General features: G+C 35.7%; 1 protein-coding gene across 3 annotated transcripts in view; it reads left to right on the top strand.

The window, feature by feature from the left end:
* ppp1r37 (protein phosphatase 1, regulatory subunit 37) overlaps positions 1-18,928 on the top strand; it is a 59,239-nt gene that overhangs the window by 15,683 nt on the left and 24,628 nt on the right. For 2 of the 3 annotated variants that reach the window (XM_067389597.1, XM_067389595.1), the window contains 3 exons: positions 8,878-8,975; positions 9,215-9,259; positions 16,477-16,522. In XM_067389597.1, coding sequence (XP_067245698.1) covers positions 8,878-8,975; positions 9,215-9,259; positions 16,477-16,522 — 189 coding nt within the window. The remainder of the gene's footprint in view (positions 1-8,877; positions 8,976-9,214; positions 9,260-16,476; positions 16,523-18,928) is intronic. The other variant, XM_067389596.1, reaches the window with a different exon arrangement.

Raw genomic sequence — 18,928 nt, 5'->3', positions numbered from 1 at the left:
TTGCATGCTTCACTTTATTTTGAGTAGTTTTGATGTTGAAAATTGTGGTTGCATTAACTTACTATAGTTACGAGAATTTATAGTAGTATTATATACTTTTTTGTAGTTTGTGGATTGAGCTGGATTAAAATGGCCTCTGGCTTTCTTTCCTCACTTATTAATCTTCTACAAACATAAATATATATTGCGCAGTTAATATTCAGAGGCTTCGGGGCAGGCAAGTAGACTCTTCCCAAGAATTTCAGGGATGTATTTCACAGGAAAGTGGCACAGTTCATTTACACTGGCAATTGATATTCTGTGGTTAGCTTTAACTGCTAGCTCCAGGACATGCTTTTTGTGTTCTACATTGTCATCAAGATGTATTTAACATTCCTGAGAATGACCTTCAAACCATAGGGTTCGGTGTAAATGTACTGATTTTGTTGAACAGATCGACACACCTGCTCAGAAAGTACACCCCTTTCCCTTTAAACTCTCATGTTTCTTCACGTTTTGCTAGGACTGTGTACTGCAGTACTACTCTCTGTATTGATCTAAGTGTAATGAGTTTGAATCTGAAAGAGCAGTCTTTAATTTAGACGTCTGGCCAACTCAGCAGCACACACAGTAAGTGTTCTCCAATGGTCCTTTTGGAAACATGCCATTCAGAGGAATGCAAACCAAAGGTTTCCACAAAGACTGTTTGCTGATAGACAGTTCTTCATTAATTCACCCAACTCTCATGATTTCATAATCTATGTGTACGTAGTGGATGTGCCATTAGGAGGGACATACTGTTATACTTTAGTGTTGTGGTTAATCTGTATCACTGTAGCATTTTCGAATGAAATCTTACCACTGTGCAGGTCTGTGTAACTTAGTAGATCTGGAATCTGGAAGTGGTAAACACATACACACCCACAATCACGTTTGGATGTTTTTTAAGGTTATGAAACCTACCCAGATGGCGTGTCCAAATAGCTGTGCAGATTTGGTAAAAAAGAACAAGGCTGCACTTGAAAAACATGCATGCTTATCTCTTCTTTGAAGACATTTAATAACTTGGACTAAATTATTTCATCTCATACTCAATGCCAGTGCAGCTCTGCCTTCTGTGAAACTGCTGGAGGAGGTGTAGTCTAGTCAACATGTAAAATGGCATTTATCTGTGTGCATTTGGAAATATTAAGGAGTGTACTATTTTCCCATTTTGGGAAGTCTCTGTGTCTTTCTCTATCTGGGAACATTTACCCATGCTGAGACTTTGTAAGCACTCTCCAAGCTAATGCTTTTCCAAGGACATGCTGTACACAGAGTACATGGAGCACATTCAGTGCCCTCCTCAGACTCTGCCCACGGCATAAAGTCTAGTTTTCACTTCATACATTATAAATTAAATGTAGATTAATCCTTATTAAAGCTACAAAAGTTAATCAGTCAAAAGCAGTGGGTGATTTTTTTTTTCTTACTTTTGTTCTTTGATTTGCATTAATGACAGACAGCAGCAGGATTATTAGGCTGCTGTCACTTTAAGACCTGATGCACATGACGTGGATCTGACACATCCTATTTTCTCACAACTCTTTTTGTTCATGTAACTTTTTTAACTAAGTTAAGACTGTGCTTATGAGGATACTCTGCAAAATGGGAATTTTGACAAATTTGTGTGTTTTTGTCCCTTCAATTGCGAAAGATGCGGTGCTGGCACGCTGTCTGTCTGTTTACTGATTTGAGGGTTTTTTTCTTATTGCACTTGAATTGTTTAATAGTGTTATATTGAAAAAAATAAATAAAATAATTGCATGCATTAATTTTGACATCCCTAATTAAAACATAATCCAGAAAAATTAAAACGAAAAACATGGAATTTTGAAAAAAAATAAAATTGATTTCTTAGGGCCCTAAGAATAAAAAACAAACAAACAAACAAAAAAACTTTTAATAAATTGTTGAATTGAGTGTTTTTTTTTTTGTTGTTTTTTTTTTTAAACATGCTTTTTGATTACTAAAATTTAAATTAACCTTTAAAATAGAATGCTGAAAAATCCAAATGGGGGAAAAAAATGGAATTTGGTAAATTCAAAAAAAAAAAAAAAAAAAATCTTGTTTACTGGAAAAATGAAACAGATTTCATAGGACCTATACATATGTGTTCTTAAGAAAGGTTGCAGCAGAGAGTTAAATTTTTGCAAACCATACAACCATAGACATGAAGTTAATGTTTTAAAAAATTTTCACACCAAGAACTATAACTATAATAGCATCCACACCAACGAACGATAACGGGTCTTTTTATACGAAGCACGTGCTGCTGTTTTTAAAGTAGCAAAAACAGATGACTTGCTGCTGCTTTACATTACATAAAAACATCAAAGGAAAAACACACTTTTGGGTAAACAAGATCCTTAAAAGAAGACAGGAGTTGGGAGAATCCGTCACTCTTAGAGAGATGTCGCGTCTTTGAAGATAAATTTTATTCATACATCCGTTGCATTTACGTGGCTTTTACCAGCAGTGAATCTAGCTGGTGTAATCAATCTAATCTAACAGTGAATTTACCTGACGAAGTCACTATAGTGGAATAAAAGCAATGCCTAGTCTTTTTCACTTGCAACTTTGAAGGAAGTAAGACAATGCTGTCAAAGCTAGCGCTGGATACCTGAGGTCATTTTATGTTACACCGTTAGCTAGCCTGGCATATTCTCATCTCCGTTAATACTTCTCACCATTTATTCCAAGGGTATGACCCATTGTTTTCCAAATATCCATTTTCTTTAAAGTATCCTTATCAGAGGGTTATTGTGATTGGTCAACCACAGTCTTATTTTGGCTATAATAACCACAAAATGGCTTAATTGACCTTTTCCCCCATTTTCCCAATGTAACTAGTTTAATGACTCTCATAGTGCTCTACAGTTTCTATATTCTCTTATGATAAAATCAAATAAATTTTTTATTGATAGTCATGTAATACACAGGATAATGATCAGGACCATGGTGCGAAGTGTACCAGCTGACTCTGGGTTGTTCTTTATATTATCTGCTGTGATGTGAAAGTGGTCCCCTTGTCTTCTGGAGTGGGGTGTCCATTCCCGCTCCTGGAGAAGTTCAGCTATAAACCCAATTAAACACTCCTGAACCAGCTAGCACTTGGCATACTAAAAACTTCCAGGCAGGTGTGTTGAGGCACGTTGGAGCTAAACTCTGCAGGAGAGTGGCCGTCCAGGACCGAGTTTGGACTGACGCATGCTTATTACGTTGCTGATTAAAACCATGTAATTGAACTGATAAATAATGACCACTTTCACTCAGGGCAATCTTCAGTAAGCAATGCTTATTTCCTTTGAGGTTAGTTGTGCACTCAAAAGGTTTTTCCTCCTCCACTTTTGTCTTGTGTGTAAGTGCTGTTTTATCAGCTGCTGTGACTGGTTGACAGCTCAATCTGATCGGACTAGGGTTGTGCCGATCTTTTTCATTATCATTAATGTGTGGTCGACAAGAGAAATGTTAAGCAAATAAATTAAGAGAGTTGATATACCGTTATCAGCATTGAGGTAGATTCAGCTCTCGTCATGTCTGAGAGAATTAACGTGCCATGCAGCGTCCGATGCCAAAAGCGCGGTCAGTTTTGCTTTCACTTCACTTTCAGGGAATAATTGACAGTGGTTACCCCTTTGTAACCCAGTGCTGGATCAGAGCCAGAGCCTAGTTTCAAATCAGTTATTTATCTTTATCGCACCCAAAGCACCAGCTCTGAACTAAGAAAAGTGCTTCTTAAGAAGAACCAAAACATTGCTGATCTAGAAGTAAGAACCACTTGTGTCGGGCTGGGGCCGGGGTTACCATGACCAACAAGACGAACAGAAACTTGTGACCGACATTTTTGAAATGGCAGCTAATAGCAGCTCGATTGTAATCTCCGTCTATACAAATTACGGCAAGCTGCAAGAATGCATTTGATTCGCAATGTTTGGATGCCGACGTAGGCCCACAAAGCCATGAGCATCAGTATTAACGCATCTTCCGCCATTGTTGATGGAAGGCTTGTTTGAGATGCACTGGAGCTTCACGGACCGATCGGTGTGTGACGTTGGAGTGCCGCGGTAACATTTGAGAGCATACGACTCCTTGTGCTTTTGAATCTCTCTGTCATGAGCCGATCGGTCTGTGAGAAGCCGATGCATCTCGAACAAGCCTGGTGTGTTTGCCGCTTCTGTGCTAGCGGTTCTTAGAGGGCTTGTCAGTCGAACCAACCGGCACTAGCTCTGAACTAGCTCCCAGTTCATGCTGGTGGAAAAGACCGCCGACAAAACTCTCATGCAAAGTTTACAAATTGCATGTGTGATATCCACGGGCTGTGAATTTATGCGATAACAAAACAAAGTAATGATTAAATAAGTAAATTAATGATCAAAAAAGTAAACTATTGCACCATCTCCCCCTGCCAGCAATAATATTGTGTATCGGTGATCTCACAGGCTGACAATAGGACGTTGTGGCAAATTTGTGGGTAAACGGTAACTATTTTTTTTAAACCATGTTTTTGTTGTAATTGTTGGGCATTGGTTTGGTATTGCTTGCATATTAAATTCTGTAGGCTGGATTAAAGAAGTATTGCTGAAACATCAGAAGGAGTTCCAGAGCTCCACTCATGGAGAATGAGCCATTGGAAATCTTTTACAGCAGACTTTAGTTTAATTAGACTGCCTGAGGAGAAGACGAAAGACACACAATTATGCACTCTTAGCTGAATCGTCTCAGTTATTCATGTATTCGTTTTTATTTATAGCCCATGTTAGTGGTGGTTGTGATTAGTCTGCAGCTTATTAGATGGTAGCAAGTGTGGAAGGACTGCATCCAAACGGTAATTATCATTACAGTCATCAAACCAGCACATCATCACTGGTCACCGGTGCTCTGTGGTACGTTTGTGTGTGCAAAAAAAACAATAGAAACTTTATAGCACTTTGACTCTGTGGGTGTTAAATGAAGAGTCTTTCTCTTGAATTCAGTGTTTTTACTTTGCATATACAAGGAATATTTCAGGTTATTTTGAACCTAATACATACCATACACCACATGTGGATTGCTGTCGGTAACCACAGATAATCATTTCAACTCATCCCTAGTGTGTATAAGGGCAATTCCATGCAAAGGTCAGTCCTACAAGCAGAATGCATTTTTAATGGTTTCACGCCTAAGTGGCATACTTAAAACTAATGGCTTATAACTTCTACAAAAAACAAAACCAAAACAAAGTAATCTTCCAGCGCTGTTTCAGCTGTGCACTCCTATTCTATGGCGCATGGTAAATCAAGACCTGTCAATCTGAGTGTTCAATCCAATCCAAGAGTGCTCCAGCTGTAAAACAAAAAGTCGATTGGTCTCAACCATAGACTGTAAAAAAAGATGGAGGATGCAACGCCACTTCCTTCCATTGTAATGAACTGAATGTAAAACATTCGACGATAGCATTGACATGTTACGCAAAAACGTCAGTTTGGAGCCTGGGCATGCGCAGAAGGAATCGTCGTTGGAGCCAAGAGGCTGAGTCGCGGTATCAAACTTCCGCCCAGACGTTTGCGTCATCAAGATCAGATCACCTATTTGTTTTATTATCTATTGTTTATTATTTTTCTTTGCTCTTTCCTTTTTCAATTGGCTTAATAACATGTGGCAAAGAGGAATTTCCATTTATTTGAATGTTAATTAATGTACATTGTTTGTTTTCAGATAAATTACTAATGATAACTAGGTCAAAACAACATATTGTAATTGATGTATTTTAAATATATAAATTCTACACAATTTAAAATTCTACCTGTAAAATAATAGTCTGTTTCCAAAGCAGTGATTTTTTTTGAAACAGCAAATTCAGTAGATAAACTCATTAATATGCCAATAGAAACAACTCTAAAATATCAGAAATGGTCCTGCCATTTTAAATCAAGTTGAGCTAACGTTACAGGAGATCGATTGCAGTAGACAGTGCTCTATAATTCATTACAGTAGGCTATCATTAGTTTTGTCCTGCTAATTTTTATTTTATACCCATAAAAATAATTTGTAATTTGATCACCTGCTTTTTCCCATCAAGGCTAACGTTAGGCGTGTTATCTTAACTAATAACATTTATTAATTAGCTTATACAATCCACATTTAACGTTACCGAAAAAAGTTCAGTGATTCGTCAGATCCTGTAGGTCGGTTAGTACAGTTTACTGCTGAACAAATAATTTTGTCTGTGTGAAATAACACAGAAATCGAAAATGAATCTTCAGTCTCACCTCGAAGCTCCGACAGTCCTCGGAGGAGCTGTCAATCATAACGACGCGGCCTGGTTCTATAGCATCAAATTACTAACTAAAATCAAACTTATCACAAAAACAAACAATTGAACATATATCAGCATGATAACAACTACCTTAAATGACCAAAACCATCTTTCAGAAAATTTTATTGAAAGTATAATTTATTTTTTTTATTTTGACTCACATCCCGTTCGTTTGCAAGGAGAGTGCGGGGTTTATTACTTGTACTGCATCCAGCCACCAGGGGGCGATCAAAGAGCCCGCAGCTTCACGTTTCAGGACATATGAGCCCCACCCGGTCTCGACACATCGTCCCTACCCACCAAATCTGAGATCCGGTTTCCATTGGTTGAACTTTCAAATGACGTAAAACACTGTGTCTTGATCCCGATGAAGTCCTATAGCTTTAGTCAAGCAGAAGATCATGGTTTTCTCAAGATCTACACATCACGTTATGTTGTGTTTGGGCTCGTTTGAATCAAGATATCCTGACCTAAATAAAAATGTGCGGTTTACTAATGTTTCATTAATTTACCAAGTAAAACGTGGCACAAAAGCCTCATCTGTATACAGTTTACATGCGCTTCGGTGGCGACTCTTCACGGTTTTACGTCATCAAATTGTGATCGGTTCGTGAGATTGGCCAAATTTAGTGACTACTGATAGGGTGCTTCTCATTTCTTATTTGTGCATCCCCACGTCCTTTCCTTGCGTCTCGGCTCCATCCCCCTTAGGATGTGAGGAAGGAAAATGAGGATTGAGGAATCGAAGGAAAGCTTATTTGTACATTGCTATATTCTTGATCACTCAAATGTCACTTCAAATAAATATTAAAGGTGCCCTAGATTCAAAAATTGAATTTACCTCTGCATAGTTGAATAACAAGAGTTCAGTACATGGAAATGACATACAGTGAATCTCAAACTCCATTGTTTCCTCCTTCTTATGTAAATCTCATTTGTTTAAAAGACCTCAGAAGAACAGGCGAATTTCAACACAACACCGACTGTTACGTAACAGCAACAATATTTGCATATGCCAGCCCATGTTCCCAACATTACGAAAGGCATTAGACAAAGGGAGAACGTCTGGATCTGGTCATTTGTAGTAAAGAAGTTCAGTAAAATCACTGAAGAATGCTTGAACAGAAACACATTTCCTATGTTTCACCTTCAGTCCTGCAAAGCTTTCATTGTGATTGTGTTTACTGTAAACATGTTTCCCGTTCATTTATACACACAGATGTGTGTGGTAAATATGTGTATGTGGTAATCAACAGCATGCACAGCTGGTTTACATAAACAGGGTGAAAATAAACCAGAATTTTAACTTTTAACTATAGTCTGTACACTGCATGTGTGTTTCTCTTTCGTCATGTACACGTGAACCAAACAGAGCCATAGCGAATAAAAAACGCCAGTCGAACACACAATGGCTGTAGTCGTACCACTGATTTAACCACAGTCTAATCTGCCATTAATGTAATATTATGGCTGATGATTAATTGTTATACAAAAACTGTTTTGTTAGTCACTTAAAATGTGAAAATGATGCACAAATAAAATCTTAAAAAATGGAAAATAGATTATAATAAATATATAAAAATTGGAGGTAATAAAAGTAATACTTACTAATAATAATATATTATCACTACTGTTATTACTATGATTAATAATAATGATCATTTTTATTTACGTTTATAATAAAAAAATAAAAAAATAAAAAAAAAATAATCATTGGTTCCAATATTGTTATTGGAAATATATCAGTTATAAATTTTGAAAGTAATGACTTAAAAATTAATAATTTTTATATTAAGCAGATTATGTTGAGAAATTTTCTTTTCTTTTCTTTTCTTTTCTTTGAGATCTACCTATAATAATATAAGTTTGTTTTTTTTGGGTTTTTTTTGGTCATGTAATACATCCCATTGCGTCTCTTTGACATGCGGTTTTGGTGCTTCCTTTGCTTTACGTTTTCAGTCGCCTACTTTTATGTTATGGTTAATGTCTTTGCATAAAATGTAACACTGTAGTATCACCACAGTGCAAATGCAAGCGAATGTTCTCTGTATTTTAGCTTAGCCTTAAACCACCTTTCACTCTGCATGTACGAATGTGTGTCACCTCAAAACAATAGGTCTGAATGTATGAAGTCATATGACTGTAGACAGCGCTTAGAAGGTCTAGACCGCTTGCTTCTTTGAGTGTGTGTGTTCATGTGCTACACAAAGGCCCTACTGAGAGTGCTCAAGAATCAGAGTACACACACTGATCACCTCCCGGACTCGATGAGGACAGATCCGTTTGCTCTCTCGCTCTTTACATTGTTCAGACTCTCTTTCTTGTCCAGACGCTACAAATTTGCTCTGTTTCAGAACCTAGTGAACTGCCTACGAAGGCAGTATTTTAAGAGCGACGGTTGTTTGGAGAATGAGATGAGCCGGATTCAGGCGTTAATTTAATGCTGTGCAGAATTTGTTTCATATAGGTAGTTTTTCATTTGATAACGATGAACCGTTGCATACACTGTATAGTATATCTCTGACCTTTGACCTTGTCTTTGTGCGGTTTTGTCTCTGCAGCCCAGAATGTGACAGTGGAGGAGATTCTGAATGCCTACAGACAAGCATGCCAGAAGCTCAACTGCAAACCAATCCCAAAAGTGCTCAAACAGATACAGGTAACACATCTACAAAAACATCCTGGAAATTCATTCAAGTCATAAAGCAGCTGATTTACGCCTGGGTCAGAAAGTAACTTTTCCCAATAAGAGGCAATATTTGATTTGCAATATTTGATTACCATAATACATGTTTCCCTGTGTTGTTTTTAAGTCAAATACTTACATTTATTTAAGCAGTTACTTCAATCAGTTAGAATACTATTGACTGTTACCAATTTTATCAACATGAACAAAAGTCATCTTTATACTGCAAAGGTGGAACAGAAGCTGCATCTGACATGGTATGTTTACTTACACAGACTGTTTAATGCTGATCAAAGGTGGCATGCATGTATTTACACAACAATTGCATAATGTAAATAGCCAACATAAAGTATGTAAATGATTAAAAACAAAAAACCAATTAATTAATTTCAGGGCAGAACTAAAATATTATGACAAATCATTATTGCAGAATATTGCTCTTGGTGTTGTAATAATGATTGTTAATGTTGGTTAATAGAATACAAAAAAAAAAAAATATGTGTGGGTAAATGGCTTGTCATATTCTTGTAAGCTACACAGACAAAAGTTAAAGGATTAGTTCACTTTCAAATACAAAATTCCTGATAATTTACTTTGTCATCCAAGTTGTCCATGTCCTTCTTTCTTCAGTCGAAAAGAAATTATGTTTTTGATAATCCTGGAATGTTTTTTTTTTATTTTTTTTTAATGAAAATATTCCAGGATTTTTCTCCTTATAGCGGACTTCAATTGGCCTCAAACGTTTAAAGGTCAAAATGACCGATTCAGTGCAGCTTCAAAGGGCTTTAAATGATCCCAGACGATGAATAAGGATCTTATCTAGCGAAATGATCGGTCATTTTCTAAAAAAATAAATAAATAAATAAAATTATATATGTTTTAACCATAAACGCTCATCTTGAACTAGCTCTCTTCTTCTTCTTCTCTATTAGAATTCCGGCAGTGTAGACGCTGCTAAGTGTATTACTGCCCTCCACTGGTCAAAGTTTGAACGAGATGAGCATCTATTGTTAAAACGTATATAATTTTTTCTTTCTTTTTTTTTTTTTTTTTAGATAATGTTTTGCTAGATTAGACCCTTATTCCTTGTCTGACATTGTTTAAAGCCCTTTGAAGCTGCACTGAAACTGTAATTTTGGCCTTCAACCGTTTGGGGCCAATTGAAGTCCGCTATGACGAGAATAATCAAATGTTTTCATCAAAAACATAATTTCTTTTCGACTGAAGAAAGAAAGACATGAACATCTTGGATGACATGGGGGTGAGTAAATTATCAGGAAATTGTTATTTGAAAGTGAACTAATCCTTAAAGACCCATGAATTAATTTAATGATTTGTATGCATTAGAAAATCAACACATAACATTATGATTTTTCTGGTATTTTAGTATCATAAATAAAAAGAAAAAGGTAATTCAAACTGGGTCACAGAGTTATGCACTCTCGCAAACACTCCTGTTATAATCACTGAAGCTGTCTACACTGCAAAATTAATGTCTTGTTTACATCGTATCTGCACTTTGTTGTTTATGATGAGAGTTCGCAAGAGTGCAAAACTCAGTGAATGTGTCACACACTGAACAAAACTCTGCCATTTTCAGCTGATTGCTTAATTGCTGTGACTAATCTAAACACCTCTGATTGGCCATTGCATTCTTACACTCAACAGAAACATCTGTGATTGGTTATAATGCTCAAAACTGCAAAAAAAAAAAAAAAGTATGTCTACAATAAATATGGTCAGAAATCAGAAATTTTCCAATTCTGGTTTTGCCTAACGATTCCAGTTCCAATTCCAGTTCTATTAAAATTGAACAAACAAACAAACAAAGTGTTTAATGCAACTCAACTCAGTCCTTTTTGTGTTTATTATTCTTGTAAAATGATTTTAACAGACTGCTAATGGCAACAAATTCACTAACGCTTTACTGTAAGGTTCATTAGTTAACATTAGTTAACCACATTAACATGAACTGCATTTCTACAGCATTTATTAATCTTTGTTAATGTTAATTCAGCATTTACTAATACATTACTAAAATCAAGAGTTGTATTTGTTAACATTAGTTATTGCACTGTGAACTAACATGAACAATATGAACAGCTGTATTTTTATTAACTAACATTAACAAAGATTAACACATTACAGTAACAAATGTATTGCTCATGATTAATTAATACATTAACTAATACATACATTCAGCATAAATAAGATGCTTGAACACACGTTAGATCCAAACTGGTGAAACAGAATATTTTTGTAAGTTGGATTCATAAAGACTTCACTTGTTTCTGAAAGAATGATTCAGTGATGTATACATTTTTAACAGTAAATTGTTGCCACCTAGTGGCGTAACAGTGTAATCGATGCAGTCGTTATTTTGAAGCAACCAGTAACTTTAAAAAGGTGATTTATTATATTTTGTGACTTAGTCATCAGCGTTTATATCTGAATAATAAACTTTTGTATACTTCTGTGATAATTGGAGTATATTTAACACAGAAATAATGATATTGTGTGTTTAAAAAGATTGTTTGTGAAGATGTTTATATCTAAACAGTGCAACTGCTCTATCAAGATCAGCGGCAGCATGAATGTGATTTGAATGTCGCGATTTTATTTTTGTCAACGGTTTAATATACACAGGAAAATCGTTGTCATTTAGGAATTAGATCATATGGGTGATGGAATCTAGAACGTGATCTTGTAAAGATTAATTGTGCAGCTTTGTTCACCTCTCTCTCTCTCTCTCTCTCTGCATTGATATTTGACGTGTATGAGTAGCGCGAGGGCTTTTCAGTGCATTCATTGCTATAATATTCATGAGGTGAGATGTCTCAATTAATGTATATGCTCCCAATACTTCGCCCACCCATCACACCAGAACTGTTTTCGCAACCAAAATGTAGAAATTGTGCACGGTTCTGATACTTTTTGAAAAACATTACCAGTTCTGGATAAGAACTGGTTCTGTGTTTCCAACCCTAACAATAAATCTTTGATGCAAAGTGAGCAGATCTAGATGTAATGCTACAATCAACATTTTTCACTGTAATTGCTACTGTAATAGTTTTACTTTTTTATTGTGCATTTTTGCCCCCTTATCTTGGATTTGGGTGGCATTTTGGCCCCATTAAGTACACACTCACTGAAGAAAGGGAAGCTTGATCGTGCACATTAGTAATCTCTGTTGTATCCCCATTTGGCCTGTTGTGCTGGATTACATTTGTACTCTGATCACAAACATATAACCTCTCTAACCTCTGGCATCGGACCAGTCACATGCCTCCTGACTCCCTCTGGCTGCAGCTCGCTTACTGAAAGCCTCTTATAGGCACAGCGTTGTAAACATACCATACTGAGTCAACAAACGGTCATTTCTTCCTGTCATGATGACACACACAGGCAAATTCACAGTCAGTTATTTGCATGTAGCGTTAAATCGTTTTGGTTAAAGCTCAATGTGAAAGTGCCTGTTTTCTGTCTGTTAATATTTATCTGCTAGACTTCCTGTGACAAATATAGCAATTATGTATTGTAATTACTAATGTTATGATTTTCAAAGGGCCAAATTTGTCATTAACATAAGAGTCTTAATGGTTCAGCAGCACAAAATGGGTCGTGAAAAACGAATTATGGCTGTTGCTGGAGGAAAGTCAAACCTTTTTTGTTAATATTTTGTTTTTTAGAAATTTCAAATTTTGCATGAACACAGAAAAAATACTGTGATGCCAAAAAAAGAGAAAATATATTTAAATATATCATATGAAATGTGTAAGAATGTATAATCTGAGAATTACCAGTATCAACCCCATTTGAAATCAGTTGATTTAATAAAAAATAACTCATGGTTGCCCCAAAATGTCCAAATTTATGAAACCTACTGTTGCGTAACTTTCACTTTGAGATGAAAAAGATGGTAGATTTTTCCACGCTGCAATGGTTCATCGATAGGTGTGCATTTTATGTTTATCAACAAAATGCATTTCCAAAAGTGTGTGATAAAGTCTCCATAAAATCATGTGTAAAGCCCAGTGTTGGGTAAGTTACTCTAAAAAAAAAAAAAAAAATGTTACTAGCTAGTAATTACATCTTCAACAGTGTAATTTGATTACTGGTCTAATTACTCTCTCTAAAAAGTATTGCATTACTTATGGGATTTAAAAAGTAATTACTAATATCAATCCCAACCAGTTGAACAATATGAGATAATGACATGAGATAATGACATAAAACTGCTTTTTTAATTATTTTAAATAAATAATATAAATTGCATAAATTATCCTTGATCCGACCAAAGTATTTAAAAGGAGAAAGCTACATTAAAAACATACATTTTGACATCAGAATTACATTTTTTTTTATGTTAAATCCACTATTGTTTTATATAGAATTGTTCTATAGTCTATACAGAATGTAATGCAATTACATCAGAAGTAACTGTAATTAAATAACATAAAAAAACAATAATTACATTTTTTTTAAGGGAAAAGTAATGTAATAACAGTAATCGATTTTTTTTTTTTTTTTTTTTTTTTTTTTTTTTTGTTAAATCTTTTTTTTTCGTCTTCACACATTTCCACATTTAGTCTCTGTTCTAAAAACTGTGAATTTTTACATTTTTTTTTTAATCTCTTCCGGGTCAAAATGGAACCAAATGCATTATGAGAAAATAGGGTGATTTTTAATTTCATGCTGACTTCAAAAATCCATGAAAGATTTCGGCAGGGTGTTATAATGAGACTGGAGGACACGTGCATGCCTGCTGAAACGGATCGATGGAGAGAGCGAGAGAGAGAGAGAGAGCAGTTTCTCCCATCTGCCCCTAGCTGAGTCACTGAAAACAGACCGAAAGAGAGAGATCATGTTATCATGGCCTGATGTTTGCACAGAGATGCCAGCTAACACCCACAATCGCTCACCAACCAGCACATGCTGCCGTTCTCCTCCCCTCTCTCCCTCCGTTCACAAGTCTGCTTCTTTTGTATTTCCCATCTGTTTCTTTTCCATTCCTTTATTTTTCTCTGCAAGTGTACTTTTTTTAATATAATGTATTTTTGGTGCAATATGTGTAAGCTGTAGTTGTGCAGGACATCAGTCCTTCCGAGGGCATCGTGGTAAATTTCCACTGGGAGTCCCCAGGGCAGAAAATAGCCGGTCATTACTGAGTGCGTGTGTACGTATGTGTTTTTCCACCACCTCAGTCTGCTCGTGTGTTCCTCTCTCCTAATTGCTTAGTCACCCCTGGAAAAATGACTTCACAAACAGGCCTGTAAAAGAAATGCGCTGAAAAGAGAGAGAGAAAGCTACTAAAAAGATTAATGTTCCCTTTATGTCTGTTTACTTATCACAGATGGCAAGTGGCAATGTATGGAGTCAAATTAATGCCTTAAAGTTTTGCAAAACACAAAGAATTGAGCAATAAAAAAATGTTTTGCAAACCAAAATAAAGAATTGCAAAGGAAAATAAACTAGTGCAAAAATAAAAAATATAATCAATTACAAAAATCAGTGACAGCTGTAATCCTATTTTATCTTTGCCACAAATTTTTCATGCTCAAACCTACTAAATCATTTGCAACGCTCATGTTATTCTGCGTTTCAGTCAAGTGTGCGCTCACGATACCGGTTTTCCTATGTGCTGCACTTTTCTGTGCGGATCTCTTTATGGCACTGGGGGTGGAGTCAAGAAACAGGGGCACGCCCCCGCGAAATGCATTGGAGGGGCTCGTAATCAGCGACAGGTGAAATAATTCTTTGACATGGTTAAAAATAATGAATGGTTTGTTTTTGTTGGTTTGTTTAGCATATGTTGTCGCCGATTACGACCCCCTCCAATGCATTTCTTAGTAATATGACCCGTTGTGCTCTGTCTCACTGCCTGTATCCACTTTTGTGTCCTTAAACATTCGTTTTTTTGGGGTCGACAGCTTATAAAAATTTATTTCTGGGTTTTTTAGCTTGTTAGCTGTACACCTTTTCACACAGCAGCTTTTAGGCATTGTTCTGTTTTTTGTAATGAGTCAGAAAAGACAAGAAGGCATCCTCACGCAATACAAAGTCAATTGAGACGGTTGGATTGTTTTCCCCTCTGGTGGGCGTGGTTTTCAGATTATAATAAATGCGCTCTGTCTCTATATGCTTGATCTGTTCTGTTCCGATCTGCGTCTCCTGCTGATGACGTGTTTCGCGGGGGCGTGCCCCTGTTTCTTGACTCCACCCCCACGTCAAACCAGTGCCATAAAGAGATCCGCACAGAAAAGTGCAGCAAAATCAGCAGCACAGATAAAATGAGACCTTATTGTAAAGTGTTACCATTTTCATTTATACTGTTTTTATTTTTATGATCAGTTTGTGGAATGGAGTTCAGTTAGGAGGTCAAAAGTTGTAGAAGCTCATAAATCATGTACAGTAAGGTCTGAAGAGACTGAAATCATACAGAAGAGAAGTCAGTCAGTAGAGTTTGTGGCAAAACCTTTTACATTACTTGAGGATTGTTGTCTTTTACTGCATATGATAATTCATACTCAGAAAGTAGAACTGAAATGACATTCATTATAAGATGATTAGTTAAAACATTTCAAATACACCTGCAGAATATTTTTTTTTAGTCGTGTATTTCGCCATCTTGTCTCGTCTCGTGAACTCAATCTCGAGTCTCGTCTTGTGAGATACGTCTCATCACACCCATAATAGTTTATATAGAATTAAGTTAGCATTAGCAGAGTTGTCTGTTTTGCAGCACTGATTAGTTATTTTACATAACTTTATCATAAAAAAAGTACAAAAGCAAGCCACGCCCCTCCATAAGACCCTCCCCTATAACAAAGCCCCGCCCCCATGGTAAGTGCACCGTATAGTTTCCTGCTTTTTTGTCCTTTGCCAATCACACCTATGATTACAACTAAAGAAAGTTGAAAATGTAAAAAAAAAAAAAGTATAATAGGACCCCTTTAATACAGTTTCCCTCCTCACCCATTTCAAGTGCACAACACCCAAGTCTCTGATTGGTGAGTAAAAGATGACCGCAGGTGGCTTGTGTAACAGCAGAAACACAAGGCTCATTGAAGTCACATTAGAAAGCTCGGGGTCAGATGCTGTTTGCATGGCAGCGTTAAATGTCAGGTGGTGACTCTGAATGCTCTGGATATATTGCTGATCAGAGAACAGGTTTAGGGCAGCTGCCCCCTGGTGTTTCAGAGCACAGACGTCCTAGTGTTTACACAGCCTTGAAACGTATGAATTCAGCATTTATACTGGCATGCTTTCAGCTCTTAGTCCTCTAGTTCCAGTGTATATGGTAACCCAGACATGTTACTGCACACATACACACAAACTACTTTGGTAAACCACTTGTCATTGCACACACACTATTCTGTCTAGAGTTACATTAGTGATCTTGGCTGGTCACCTGCCTATCCAATAAGCATTCATCTCTTAATAGTAAACTCTTTCTTTTTATTTTTGTCCATAGGACTTAAAAGACCTGACACAGCGAAATGAGTGCCTAGACCTCAAAGGTGAGCTGAAAATGGGCTTTATCACAATGTTCGGTGTTTGGACAGTCATTGAAAGTTCAAAGAATTTTAAAATTGTGATTTCCAGTCCTGGAATAGTCGTAGAAATATAATCAATCAGGGAATATCTTTAGTGAATGTGAGTTTTTCTTGTTAGTCTCCTTTTTAAAATATGTCATTGGCTAAAAGATGTTCATTCTCTCTATATACTGTATACTCTATCTACTATTTTTTTTTGGGTATTCAGCAAGGATGCAATACATTGATCAATTAAATATTTGTACTTTGTTAATAAAAAATAATAATAATAATAATAATAATTCAAATACATTCTGTTTCTATTCATTAAAAATCCTGAAAAAAATTATCATGATTTACACAAAAATGTTTCACAATAATAATCAGAAATGTTTCTTGAGCAGCAAATCAGCATATTAGAATGATTTCTGAAGGATCATGTGACACTGAAGACTGGAGTAATGATGCTGAAAATTCAGCTTTGATCACAGGAATAACTTACAGTTTACTATATATTCACATAGAAAACTATGGAAGCTTGTTTCCACCATGAAATAAAAATAAAAAGGTAATTGCGACTTTTTATCACACAATTCTGACTTTATATCTCGCAATTCTGACTATCACGCAATTCTGACTTTATATCTTGCAATTCTGACTTTATATCTCGCAATTCTGACTTTATAACTCACAATTCTTACTTTATATCATGCAATTCTGACTATATCACGCAATTCTGACTATCACACAATTCTGACTTTATATCTTGCAATTCTGACTTTATATCACGCAATTCTGACTTTATAACTCGCAATTCTGACTTTATAACTTGCAATTCTGACTTTATATCTTGCAATTCTGACTTTATATCTCGCAATTCTGACTTTATAACTCACAATTCTTACTTTATATCATGCAATTCTGACTATATCACGCAATTCTGACTATCACACAATTCTGACTTTATATCTTGCAATTCTGACTTTATATCCAGCAATTCTGACTTTATAACTCACAATTCTGACTTTATAACATTTCTGACTTTATATCACACAATTCTGACTTTATAACTCGCAATTCTGACTTTATATCTTGCAATTCTGACTTTATATCTTGCAATTCTGACTATATCACGCAATTCTGACTTTATAACTCGCAATTCTGACTATATCACGCAATTCTGACTTTATATCTTGCAATTCTGACTTTATATCTTGCAATTCTGACTTTATATCTTGCAATTCTGACTATATCACGCAATTCTGACTTTATAACTCGCAATTCTGACTATATCACGCAATTCTGACTTTATATCACGCAATTCTGACTTTATATCACGCAATTCTGACTTTATAACTCGCAATTCTGACTATATCACGCAATTCTGACTTTATATCACGCAATTCTGACTTTATAACTCGCAATTCTGACTTTATATCTTGCAATTCTGACTTTATATCTTGCAATTCTGACTATATCACGCAATTCTGACTTTATATCACACAATTCTGACTTTATAACTCGCAATTCTGACTTTATATCTTGCAATTCTGACTTTATATCTTGCAATTCTGACTATATCACGCAATTCTGACTTTATATCACACAATTCTGACTTTATATCTTGCAATTCTGACTATATCACGCAATTCTGACTTTATATCACGCAATTCTGACTTTATAACTCGCAATTCTGACTTTATATCACGCAATTCTGACTTTATAACTCGCAATTCTGACTTTATAACTTGCAATTCTGACTTTATATCTTGCAATTCTGACTTTATATCTCGCAATTCTGACTTTATAACTCACAATTCTTACTTTATATCATGCAATTCTGACTATATCACGCAATTCTGACTATCACACAATTCTGACTTTATATCTTGCAATTCTGACTTTATATCACGCAATTCTGACTTTATAACTCACAATTCTGACTTTATAACATTTCTGACTTTATATCACACAATTCTGACTTTATAACTCGCAATTCTGACTTTATATCTTGCAATTCTGACTTTATATCTTGCAATTCTGACTATATCACGCAATTCTGACTTTATAACTCGCAATTCTGACTATATCACGCAATTCTGACTTTATATCTTGCAATTCTGACTTTATATCTTGCAATTCTGACTATATCACGCAATTCTGACTTTATAACTCGCAATTCTGACTATATCACGCAATTCTGACTTTATATCACGCAATTCTGACTTTATAACTCGCAATTCTGACTATATCACGCAATTCTGACTTTATATCACGCAATTCTGACTTTATAACTCGCAATTCTGACTTTATATCTTGCAATTCTGACTTTATATCTTGCAATTCTGACTATATCACGCAATTCTGACTTTATATCACACAATTCTGACT

This window comes from Chanodichthys erythropterus, chromosome 7 (assembly GCF_024489055.1).
Source record: "Chanodichthys erythropterus isolate Z2021 chromosome 7, ASM2448905v1, whole genome shotgun sequence".
NCBI lineage: Eukaryota > Metazoa > Chordata > Actinopteri > Cypriniformes > Xenocyprididae > Chanodichthys > Chanodichthys erythropterus.
This window is presented reverse-complemented; position numbering and strand designations above follow the sequence as displayed.